Genomic DNA, 13,086 nt, shown 5'->3' with positions numbered 1-13,086 from the left:
GGCAATGCTTGTTGATTGAGGGCCTGTTTGCTGTATTTACTCTTGGTTTTTTAGGAATCCAACGAACATTATTCTCATCACATCCTATAAATGTGAAAGAGTGTGAATGTTTAAAATGCTAGCAGTATATTATTACAAATAAATAAAAGTAGAGATGTAATAACTTGAAAATAATGAGAAAAAATGACGTATGATACATATATACAGGCGATACATGTTACTGATTATAAAATTCCTCTGAGATTTCTTCTTGAGGGTTGATGATGGAAGCAAGGGTTTTCTGCTCAAAAAGATGAAAGCTTAAAAGAATAAAACACATTCTGACCCTAATGTGTGATGAGCTCACCCACATAGTACAGAAAGTATACCTCAGGCTTCTCCACTCAACGGCATTTTTTGCTATAAAAATAAATGAACCTTTTTTAAAAAATTCCAAAAATGGTAAATAAATTTTACCACCAATATATAGCATTCCTCATACAGAACTTGGTTGCAGAAACCAACCCAATATTCAGGAAAGTGTCCTCAGAAATAGCTAAAACTTGGAGCATTAAATAATTTTGTACAGAGGAAATTATATGCAAGAACATAAGAGTCCTGGTCTCTTTACGGATGTAATTTCTCAATGCTAGAGGTTTCGGGTTTTTCAAATTAAAAACTTCCAGATGCTTAACATGTATGGTAGTACTAAGTCACACTTGTCAGACTTGCTGCTTAAATTCCTGGGAAACTGTCCGTATATCTATAGGGGTTGGGAAGGAAATTTAGGAAATATAGTTTGTTTAGTTAAATCTCTTTTTTTGTAGTTTATAATAGCTTTGGTTGGCATGTATCAGGGGCATCCAATCTTTTGGCTTCCCTGGGCCACACTGGAAGAAGAATTGTCTTCGACCACACATTAACATTGATAGCCAATGAGAAAAAAAAATTGCAAAAAGACTCATAATGTTTTAAGAAAGTTTACGAATTTGTGTTGGACTACATTCAAAGCCATCCTGGGCCACATGCAGCCTGCAGGGACATAGGTTGGACAAGCTTGTCCTATGTGGTCTTTCCAGCCTTTCTTGTTCAACTTTCCTATCTTTGTTGCTTTACTGATAGTCTTTTTGCAGAAGACAAAGTAACCAGCTAAAAAAGAAGTCATTTTCTCTTCCAGTCTTCCTTGAAGTCCATAGTTTGAGACTGTGTATTAAACAGAAAATAAATTGCTCACCAACACTTGATAACTTGTAGAACTGCTGTGTCATTCTGTGTCCTACCAGACAAGTGACAAAGGTGCTTCACTTAGCCAAACAACTGTCCACAGCTAGCTACTCATACAGTAAATAGTGCTGCTGATGACAGTGGGCATTCATTTCAATGCGAGATAGAGTATTGTCTTCCAAATTTTCTTTTGCAGTACTTGTTACAGTATGATTGTAGCCAGATTTATACTTTCTATGTGAAATGTATTGTATATCTCACTCGCTATTGGCTAAAATCCTGTTAATTCCTAGAGATTTTTTCCTGTTACTACTTATGTGCAATTCATGTATTCTCATTGTGCCATCAATTTAAATTTCAATATACAAACATCATCATTTTTATACACAACCAAAAATCAAATCAAGTAAGAAAGTCTCAGAGATCTTAGAAGTATCTTTAGAAGATCTTAGAAGTCTTATAATGTATATTTTCTATAAATAACATAATTTAAGGGAGAGTTATTTTTCATATATTACCTTGTGGACTAAATATTAACTATTCGTCAAAAAATCAAGTGCTTTAAGTAAACACATTTTAAAAGAATGAATTGCTGTAACTTGGTAATAAAGCTCCATATGAATATCTAGAATTAAAAAATAAGTAAAAACATAAGGGAAGAAATTTGAAGAAACACAGAAAATTGTCATTAAAAGAACAAGAACAATATTGTGACTTGAGGTCTTAAAAAATAAGTGACTTTAACAAAAAGGATGAGGTGAGATGTAGATTTTTCTAATGAACAGTACCATGCTCAGTTACACAGTTTATCCAGCTTTCCTGTGACACTATTATTACATCAGCTTCCTTGCTGGAATACTCCAACCCATTAAAGAGATGATATTACATCAATAGTCATTTTTAGACTTTAATTTGAATAAATAATTTTACTACCATCATTTCTAGTCATGCTTCCAGTACAGTATTTCAAAGATCACTTGTGTGTTGACAAGTGTAAGTCTTCTGAGGCTTGGACTTTCAATAATTTTCTAATAGTGTCCTATGGAGTCCTAAGGTTCTTTGGAGATGCCTCAGAGGCCAGCATCAGGGAGAGAGGTGGGCAGCGGAAAGAAAGAGTATGGAGGCTATTGGCTTCTGCCCGCTCTAGTCTCTGAGGTCAATCAGTGTAGCTAACATTGCGTCCAATTTCATATGATGGGGTTTCTCATATAATTTCATTTTTAAAAAAGGTTCAGCCTTTTAAAGAAATGTTATAAAATCCCTGTACTAATTAATCTCCGAGATTTGTATTAGTTTTAATATGTTATGGCTCACAAAGTTCTCAGAGAAAATGTTTAAAAAGCATGGAGATGAGAATAGTAATGCATGGAAAGAGATGCACCATATTAAAAGCCTCAACCAACATTTTCAGATCTTCATCATAAACATCTTGCTGTTTTATAGAGAACTTTCAATAGAGAGCTCTACGATGAGCCCTAGAGATACACAGATACAAACCAGAGGCCCTGCCAAGGAGCTCACAAGTGAGATTGGTAATACAGCTGTACCATGAGACCGCTTACCTGGGAAGAGACTGTAAGTATATCTATAGGGGTTTGGAGAGCCCATAAGTGACATTGGTGGTAGAACAGAATTATACCATGAGGCCACTTACCACTTAGCATGCGTCAGGATCTGCCCACAAAAGTCACTTGATCCTTGACCCACTTAACCCACTTGATTCCCAATGAAGTTGATAACCATCCTGAGAAAAGCAGTTATTTAAGAAGCATTTTTCCATTTGAACATCATCTGCTCTGACCTTGTGCCCTAATTCTTTCAGTAAAAAATGATTTTTAGTGTTCCAAAGTTCACTTAGGAGCCCTAGAACCGGCCAGCATTTCTGGCATGACTTTAAAGTAAAAGCATTGGTTTTTCAATGTGGTTTGTGGAAATCACTTTCATCTTATGATCATATCATATATTATCTTAAAATGCTGGCTGGAATCTGGAGTCCCTGAGATGACAAATTGGGGCATAATTCCTGGAAGGGTAATACAAACAACTTAACCTTTGACAGCTCCCAGCATTGACCTAAGACATCAGAATGCTGAGTAAGAAATGGATCAATTTTCCTGACATATTTCACTGCAGCATCTTAAAGATCAAAAATGGAGGTATAATACAAAGCTATAACAGAGAATTCCTCTGGCTCCCTAACTATTGTCCAGAATTATATAACAATAAGAACTCTAAAATATCAAGCTTTCTAAGTATGATGATAAAGAAATATGATTCTGAGAGATAAAGGGATAAAGGGGGCTTTTTCCTCCCCTCTTTTACTCTCCTTACACGTGAACTCTTTGGTAAAGAAGGGAAAAAATAGATTTTACCCCTTCCCTGACCAGCTACTTTTAGTTAGACAGATTCTGACTCTCAGTATTACCATAATGTACAAACTAGAGCTGGCTACAATTCATACAATTTACTCAGCCACTTAGACTAAATGTGAAAATTGTGTTTTAAAATGTGCTGACCACATTTCAAATGCAAGAATAAAAACATTGTGTATATAAACCAGGAAACTAGAGCTCCTAAAATCTAAATGATTAACATCCAAATGAACAGACATAGTCTTGGCATTCATGACAAATAAGGTCTACATCTACTAAACATGCCTTTATAGCAAAAAGATGAATTTAGCAACAAGACTAAAGAACACAATAAGAAGAAAAATTAAAAATGCGTTTCAACTCTCATATTATGTGGCAACTTAACGTTGAAATGAAGACTCCAGATGACATTATGTCAAAAGCATGACAGTGATTCCAAATGATTCTGGATTTTGAGAAATTCCAAAATATAAGTACAAAATCCTCAACAGGTAAGTTCAATTACATTTAGTTCATTTATTCTTTCTACGGGGACACTGGCTTAAACTTCGTATCTGTGAATTTATCTACTAAATGAACGATTTGACTAATATAAATGTGAAATTTACTAGATTCTTTTAAATATCTTAAAGCTGATAGGACACTAGAGTTTTCAAATACAGGTGAAAGAAATTCCTTGCTTCCTCCATGAATCTTTTTCATTTCAAACAGAAGTCAAAAGATAGAAGTCAGCTAGGGGTTTAACCGGGAAGGAGGCAGAAGTGAGGAAGTGCTGCTATTCAGCTCAGTTCCTCCTCCTAGTGGTCACAAGGGGGAGGTGCCTGCCATCTGGTGCCATTTCCTCAACGGCTCCTTTAGTTTAAATGACTCACAGAATAGTCATTTGGAGGAATATATGATGCCAATGAAAAGTGCTCAATTTTAATTTGTAAGTGATTTCCACTTACTTCTGCTTCTCACTCTTCTATACTTACTTTTTTAAAACAGTCAATTTTAAAATAATATTTCTTAATTGCAAGATTTCTGAATAAATCCCAAATGAAGCGGTAACTATCCGTGTCTAAGAATTGAGTATGCAGGCATACTACAGTAATTTTTAACACAAACCAGGGAAAAAGTGCTAAATATTATGGTGTGTTAAACCACCACATGGAACTTCACCCATATTGGCAAACCAGGGAGGCTGGGGATGCGTCTATATTTAACCATTGCACACTAGGCTATAGCCGCAGCCCGGATTGACTCATACATTGTTTTCACATTCTCAGCTTCCTTCAAACCACCAAGTAATTGTTTATAAAGTGATAGTATGAAATAAAAACCTTTTTCATGATAGGTTCTGGACAGTTTCCACTCAGGATAACATAGATTGATGTTATTTGGATAAATGTCCTGTGAGATTCCCTGAAACAGGAAATGACCCCCTGGGCTGCAAAGCAGTCCTGATTCTGACATATTTCCCCATCATCTCTCCATTTACCTAATCCTGTTGATAAGAGGATGCCCCTTCTCCATCCCTAGACCTAAGCCTGACATTCAGATACTATTTTCATTAACATCATGTAGTTGATTTTGCACAATTACAAAGCAATCAGAAGCACAGTAGGATATTATGGCCCTGAGAGGTTTTTTATGTCTACATATAATTTGAATGAGCTAGAATGAATTAAACTCTATGCAGAATTTGTATCCCTCTTTTAAGTAATTCCCAGCTCATGAAAAAATAGAATTATTAAGGTAAGAAAGAGAAAAGAGTAGTTTAAGAATTAGCTTCTTAATAACTTGTAGACAAGAGAAGCAAGAGAAGCTAAGAAACAAGAACATTGCTTCAAGAGGCAATTTGTCATTGGCCCTTTGGGTGACTGGGCATTTTTACCAGCTGTCACTCCTGGACCAACTAAAAGTGTTAGGCCCAAACTGTTGTACTCATTAGGACTGAAACAATTTAACATGGATGCTTGAAGGCACTTGGATGTCACATTGTATTGTCTGGCCTTATAAGAAGAGAGGAATGCCTGCTATTCTCATTTAAATACAATTTATAGCATTTTAATTTGATTTCTTTCTGCAAACTGTTTCTGACTATTCTTTACCTTACATAATTGAAAATCTACACATTATTATCCCCTTACTTGATGCACTCTTTCCATAGATTGTGCAGAGTGTTAGGATAAAAACATACAGCATAAGTGAAAAACCACGTATAGTACGAAACACAAGTTTTATGTGAGAAAGTAAATTTATGTTAGAAAGGTAATTTAAAGGTTCTTCTTATACAATGGGAAAGAGCACACAACCATTAAGCTACAGTTAACATTTATTTCCACCCAAAACTGAGAACACAGGCAACAAGGTCAGTCACCAGGGGCAATATCATTTGCATTTATGAATCTTTCTTGCCTATGTGAATTGCTTGCCTACATGTATTCTTATTTTGTACACCATCATTTTCATGGACTTGGAATGTATAGAGAGACCTCAGAAGTTACCTAGTGTATCTTTTCTATCTCTAGTTAAACTCTCCAAGCAAATGACTAGCTGTGTTACATTGAATGATTATCACGAATGTACAGGAGCCAGGTCCAGTGGTACTGTTCAGTAAGCCAGACATGAAGTTTCTCTCCTTATTCAACCTAACTCTCCCTATTTTCAGAAGAAAAGTAGAAAAATAAGCCATCATCCTCCTGTCTACAACAACGCTTTATATATTAAAAGTGCCTTTTTTGTGTTTCACATGGGGTAAGTATACCAGGTATCAGTGTACCTCTATCTGTTCATAAATTCTTGGAGAGCTAAAAGGCAAATCAGCTTTTTATCCATTGCTAGAGCTTTTATTTTCATCAGAAACCAGATTTTCTCTATTGTGAACTTCTAGAAAAGAATTATACTTTTTTCTTTATTTTCCCCAGAGAAAAGAAAAATAAAATCTTTGTGTTTACAAAAATGGAAGAGATTTTAGTCATCTGCCCCAAAGCACACTATACTTTTTCTTGGTTGCACTTGTCATACCTGTACATTCATGTCATTTTTAAAGAATTGTTTGTCATCCTCATCAAAATGTAAGTTTCTTGAGGGAAGATACCAAGTCTGCCTTGTACATCAACATTTTCCCAATGTCTAGTACAGTATTTGGCATACAGCAGCCTTTTCATTTAACCTGAAGAACTGACAAATGCCCTTCAAAATCATTCTTGTCCAGCACGGAGATATGAAAATAGAAACCGTAAGAGGTGTTCTTGGAAATGACTTCCCAAAATTGCATAACAAGTTAATGACAAAGCCAGGATTAGAACTTTGGATTCTTTATTCTGCATCCACATTCTTCGTTCATTACACCACAGAGGTTCTTATACCTAATATCCTGGGCAGGCAACACAACTGATGAGTAAGATAGAGAAATCTTTGTAATCTACACATCTTTTGGTTGGCTGCCTGGTTCCCAATGTTCTTTATCAGTTGAAACATAAAAACCTTCTCATAGATATGCCTGGTTTATGCATATTTTATGTAGGACTCCAAGAACAGAACCCAAAACTAAATTCTACAGCCATAGCAAAGAGCCAACTTATTCTTTCCAATTAGAGTTGAATTTTACAGAGGCCAAGCCACAGATGCCAGCTGAATTTCTCTGGTTCGGCTACTGCTAAATCAAATATTCTGCTAAACACAGCTTCAATTTGTATGGAAATTTTAAAATTATTATTTTTAAAATTATCATTTTGGGCTTCTTTAAATCAAATTTTTTTTAAATAGAGCCTTTCTGACTGCATTAAAGAAATAAATGCAAGTTTCCCAGGGTGACAAGATGATCTAAAACTGGATTGTGGTAATGGCTGCCCAACTCTATTAATCTGTTTAAAAATCTTAAAATAGGTAAATATTATAAATTTTACTGCCATAGGCTATTAAAAATTGAAAAGGAGTCACATAATTAAGCTACTTCTTTTTGGAAACATCTGGTATTAAAACTGTAAAGATATCCTTTAATATCCCCATGGTCTTTTAAGCCCAGGTCCTATCCACTTCAATCATGGTTTACCTAAAAGGTCAAAAGTTTTCCCTGCAGTTTTTGTGCGAATAATTTAGGAGACTTATATAAATATCAAAAAGAACCAATCTTTATTTATATAGCACCAAGAAATACTGACTAGTATGATTATCTGCATGAATAATCTACAGATATATTTGTTTAATTAAGTATAGTGTTCTAGTCCAAACCTGCCATTAATTAGCCACTGGGTTTTTAGCAAATTATACAACATCTCCAGGTCTCAGTTTTCCCACCTATTTCATGTGTCTCTGTAGATCACAGCAGAACTAAGTAGCATATAATATACTAAAAAGAATAGTAATTTCTATTGTCTAATGGATAGCCACTAATATACCAGACTGTTTAGGTAAACTATTACCCAAAGGAAGGTATTATTAGTCTTTTTTTCTTTTCTTTTCTTTTTTTTTTTTTTTTTTTTTTTTTGCAGATGAGGAAATTAGAACATCGGGAAGCTCATTAGTTTGACCAATGTCACACAGTTATTTAGTACTAGATCCAGGATTCCAATCCGGAATTATCCAGGTCCAAAACCTATACTTATTCTCTATTCCTTGGTAGACTGGGCTTTTGGTTCTATCAGATGTGGGCATGAATCCTGACCTTGCCTTTACTATGTTAAGTTAATCATCTTCTCTGAGTCTCAGTTTCCTCGTCTGTAAAATGAGACTACTAATACTTAAGTCAGGGTCATTGTGAAAATTAAATTAGAGAGTACATCCCCTGCCGTTAGAAGCTATTTTTTTAAAACTGTCTTTTTCATCTCTCTCTCACACAGGTTCCTTTTTGTGCATAAAAATATATCTATAAATTCTATGATTACCTTAGAGCCTACCTGAATAAACCTCACTGGGACTGAGTTCTATCAAAAGAAATTAGAGTGAACACAAACAACACATCATTGCTTCTTTGCTATCAGTCCTTGGCTCTGTGACTAAAACTGTCAACAAGAGTGTCAACTTCAAGGGGTGGGCATCTGTCCACAGGAACTGAGCTGAGGTCACAGACTTGTCTCACTCTGCCCTACAAACAGATGTCTAGGTGACAACTCTTAGTCACTGCAAACCAGGGTTAGAGCCAAACCAGGTGGAAGTGCTGAATCTCTTTTCTAATCCTCTTGGTCAGCCCATTCATTCCCTAAGACAATTCCTCACTGACCATATTTGAAATAAATAGTTTTCCCCAAGATATTATTTTCAGCATAATGTCCTTATTTTGATGATGTCTGATTATTCCTCAAGCAAAACAGAGTGTTTCCATAATAGCAGTTTGTCAGCAAGAAACCTGCTTGATTCTGCATATTAGAATGCACACCTTCAAATGTTTACCTTGGAAGTTGCCAGGTAAAAACTGATGTAATGTGGAGCTCTAGTGGTGGCAAGAGGTAAAGCAGCTATTAGTGGCAGCCAACAAAAAAGCGTAGGAAATCTCCATTTAGTATTACGTTCACATGCTAAGATGAAAAATGGTCCAAAATAATCTAAGATAATATACAGTAAATTTTAAATGTAATAGATTTCTTTTAAATTGCAAGTTAGACTTCAGTAGCTAGCCTACATTAAACATCACGAAACAATTATCTCTTCTCAAAAAATGGAACTCAATGTTGTGGTTGTCACTTTTCTATTTTTACTAAGTTTATTAAGAATTCTATTAATTAAGCACTAGCTATTTTTCACAGAGCTGGTAAGAATATTGTATACAAAAAAATGCTGGACTCTAAGTGGTATGATCAGTGAAGTCCTGTACCAACTGTCCTGGGAATTTAAATAATCCCTACAGGCTGATGAGGTGGTTGTGAGTTAATTCTCACACTAGAAAAGTGCCTTCCTTGAATATCTGACTTCTGAGATATTTTCCAACATAAAACAACTAAGAATGAGACCTACACTGCCAAAGGTTAACTCTGTTTTTCTGGTACCTAACGTATATGTCTCCTCGATCAAAAGGGCTTCATTTTAAAAATATAGCTCTATTATGTTCAAAAATTTAACAGAATATAAATAGTAAAATTTGTATAATGTACAACCTGGAGTTGACATTTAAAATTTCTAAATGTGGTGCCTTGTGTAGCTGTGCCAAAACAAGTTATCATGAGGGGGAAAACGTTTCAGAATATGAAAAAATATAAGAACTTGCCTTTTCATATATAAGCACCTAAGTATCATGTTGCTTAATACTAAAGAAATTTTAAGAGATTCACTTTCCATGAGTGATGATAAAAGAAATTATCATGCTCATCAGTGTATTAACAATGCTTATCTGAAATAAACATCTCAACTCATGGGAGTTTTTCATGACTTACATGAGTTGAATCCACTAGATGTTTCCAATGGCCATACTCGAAGGGCTTCTAAATTGTTAGGTCTAAGATGACTACCAAGCCCTCAAAGGTCCATGAAGGAAGATTTAATGATTACCCAGGGGGTCTTATTCATGATGTCCTTCTTCTCTGTCCTTCTACTAATATGCTGCCTTTAATATAGTTCCCTGAAGCTACACAGGAAAAAAAGGTAAAAATATAAGAGCCTCTTCTTCAAAAGTCATTGAGAATGCAAGAGTTTGTAATGGGAAGCTCAAGATAAAGAACTCATTTTCTTTCAGTCATCATCTCTAGCTATAGGTTAGGAGATGGAATCTTTTTAATAGAATAGAAACAGCAGGAAAGGAAGTGAAGGTGGTTTACTAACATAATCATATGCCAAAGGGAATAAACCAAAACAAAAAAACCCCTGCACCAACACAATATGAGCAAGCCAGGAATTCAGAATCTAACAGTTCTACAGTCCTTTTCACTGTAGACATTAAGACAATTTAATTGAATAATATTTTTCAATCTGTGAATCTAAGAAGTTTGTCTTTGTACATCACCTTGCCTATATTTTCTTTGGTGATTATCTCTATCTCCTTTGCCTTCCCATAACAGGCCTTGGTATGCTGCTTAAAATAATATTTGGGGCTTTACTTGCCATCCTTTTGAATGAGACATGCTGATTTTATTAAAGCAAGTTGGGTCTGCATTCTTTCTTTACTATTCTTACAGGTAGACTTGACAGACACAGGACCTTTGTTTTAAAATGCTCTGCTCTGGAGGAAACCTTGTTAAATAAGTTCCATTTTACCTGCTGGGCAGTTACATTCTGAAGATGCTTCTCTTGCGATTCTTATTTTAGCCATATGTTCATAGGATTTCTGTAGGAAAAGAAGAGTTATTAACAATCATTAGTAGCACTGTAGGGGGATGGAGTCTTTAGGGACTCTGGCCATACGCCTGATTTACCGGCATTTCATAACCTGCATAACTAACATTTACATATGTACTTGGACTCCAGTCAAGAAAGTAACCATTCCTAAGTCCTAAAAAAAGAAAATGACCACTGATAGGGTATCAAGATTGCTGGACTTGTATAACATCTTTCTACATTCTTCCCTACCACCACTCTCTCCCTCAGCTGAAGCATATGTAGTCAGTGTAAAAACCTAGCACTAAAATGTTGCAGTACTAGGTAAGCTGCGGCTTACCAATAACAGCCAATATTTTATACATGAAGGTCAACTGCTTTCTTTATCATGCGAGGCTGCAACTACTGCCAAATAGGCTCCCCGCTAGGGTAAGGTTCCAGAAAACCCCCTTACTCTAGTCTAAAGGTGCCCTTAAACATAACATAGATTCCTTTCAACTCTCAGCTCCAAGGGCTCTTCATTCATAAATACCCCGGCACTGCATCCTTTACCAAAAATAAAGCTACTTAAAAAAAAAAAAAAAGTTTAAACTTTTAATATGAAAAGATTCAACGTGTGAAATTATTGATTTTAAATTATATACGAGATTATTTTACATTTAAGAGTGATTACCTTTTTTGTATATTAATAACATCTATGACCCTAACCATCTTATAACATGTAAAAGATTTAACAGATGCTATCTCTGCAAGAAATATTCTCTCCACGATTAGGTTTGACTTAGGACAACTAAAAAGAGATAAAATGCCCTTTCCGAACCCCTTTAGACCTTCCTATGTGTTTAATACGCAAACATTAAGAGAGTGAGGGAAGATTAGAGATAGGGATGGGGACATCAAGGGATGTGCACATATAAATATATGCTACAGTGAGCATAGATCCTTGGCCAACACATGCACACGCGCGCGCACACACAGCCACACCAAGTATGCGTACAGTAAGGGTAGCGGCTAGTCATGCACACAGACTCACGCTTGTACAAGATGTTACCCACGTGCAAAATACCCCAGCCTCTCACACCTGAGCCAGAAGTCGCTCCACTTTCTCTTGCACCATAGCCTTGAGGTGATCCAGGGTATCAGGCAGCAGATGAATGGAGGGGGCCCCTTTGGCGGATTCGAGAGCGGCGATCCTCGCCTGGAGGTCGTTGGTTTTCACACCCAGGTACAGGCAAGACACCACGGCCACCACTGACAGGAGGGCCGCCATGACGGCGCACGGGGGCATGGTCCGGGCACAATACTGTTCGGCAGGGCTCGGGTCCTCGGATCCGGGCTCCCGGCCCCCTCCTTTCCCTGCGTGCTTCTTCAGCAGCATCGTGGCGGGGTCGGCCGTCTCGGCTTCGCTTCCCACCCTCTACACCTCAAATAATCCTAAAAGGAAAGAAAAAGGTCGATTCTTCCAAAGTTCAGTCCCTGTGGCTGCACAACTAGTTGGTGGAGTCAAGCCCACGAGCGGATATGCACCCCTGCCTTGCTCAGCGTCCAGACCCGCAGGCGTGCACCATCCCCGCTTTCTTCTCTCCTCCCAGCTGGAAGTGAAAAGCACCCTCCGTCCGGGGACTGGGTGGCGGTGGGGTAAAAAGCAAGACGAAACCCACCCAGGCAGCTCTTCCGACTCCCAGAGGACCGACACCTCTTCCGAGGTCCCCGACAGCGGCCGCTCAGGGTCCGAGGGACAGCGGCCGAGGCGCCGCGCGGGGCCGCGGCTCGCCCTGGCCACGGAGGACCGGACCTGTTGCGCCTCTGTGAGTTTGCCTTATTTCTACCTACTCGGTGTCTTTCGGAACGCCGACCTGTTTCCCACCTGCATTCAGTTCGAGGCAAAAAGGCTGTGAGAGCACGCTACAGCGCAGCGCGAAAGGGGCGGCTAAGGGGGAGAAGAGAAAGGAAAACGAAATAAACCCAAGGAACCAATGCTAGTTGCGAAGCCGAGGTCGCGGCTGCCCGAAGGATCTCCGCAGCCCTGCGTGCGCGATCCTTAAATACCCTTCGGGATGCTCGTGTGAGTGAGTGTATGACTGCGCGCGCGCTCCGAGCACGACGTCCCTCCCCCGACCCCCTCCCGGCGCCCGTCGTCCGGCCTGCAGCTCCCGCTGCTGCGCGCCCCCCTTCGGAAGCCAAAGCAGGAGCCCGCCTTATTATCATAATATATTCACCTTGGCCCAGCCCGCGGGCCGGCCCAGGGAACCCCTCAGCGGGGCGGGAAGCTTGGGTGGGA

The 13,086-nt window shown here is 38.0% G+C and overlaps 1 protein-coding gene across 6 annotated transcripts in view; it reads right to left on the bottom strand.

Annotated features, from left to right (window-relative positions):
• Nucleotides 1-12,808, bottom strand: part of COL25A1 (collagen type XXV alpha 1 chain) — a 514,179-nt gene extending 501,371 nt beyond the window's left edge. For all 6 annotated transcript variants that reach the window (XM_063611090.1, XM_063611091.1, XM_055296768.2 and 3 more), the window contains exons 1-2: nt 11,887-12,808; nt 10,746-10,815 (exon numbers count right to left, since the gene is read on the bottom strand). In XM_063611090.1, coding sequence (XP_063467160.1) covers nt 10,746-10,815; nt 11,887-12,183 — 367 coding nt within the window. In that variant the 5' untranslated portion in view covers nt 12,184-12,808. The remainder of the gene's footprint in view (nt 1-10,745; nt 10,816-11,886) is intronic.
• Between the last annotated feature and the right edge of the window lie 278 nt (nt 12,809-13,086).

The sequence above is a fragment of the Symphalangus syndactylus genome, chromosome 10 (assembly GCF_028878055.3).
Source record: "Symphalangus syndactylus isolate Jambi chromosome 10, NHGRI_mSymSyn1-v2.1_pri, whole genome shotgun sequence".
In the NCBI taxonomy this organism is placed as follows: Eukaryota; Metazoa; Chordata; class Mammalia; order Primates; family Hylobatidae; genus Symphalangus; species Symphalangus syndactylus.
The sequence above is the reverse complement of the archived record's forward strand: the minus strand, read 5'-3'. Positions and strand labels throughout refer to the sequence as shown.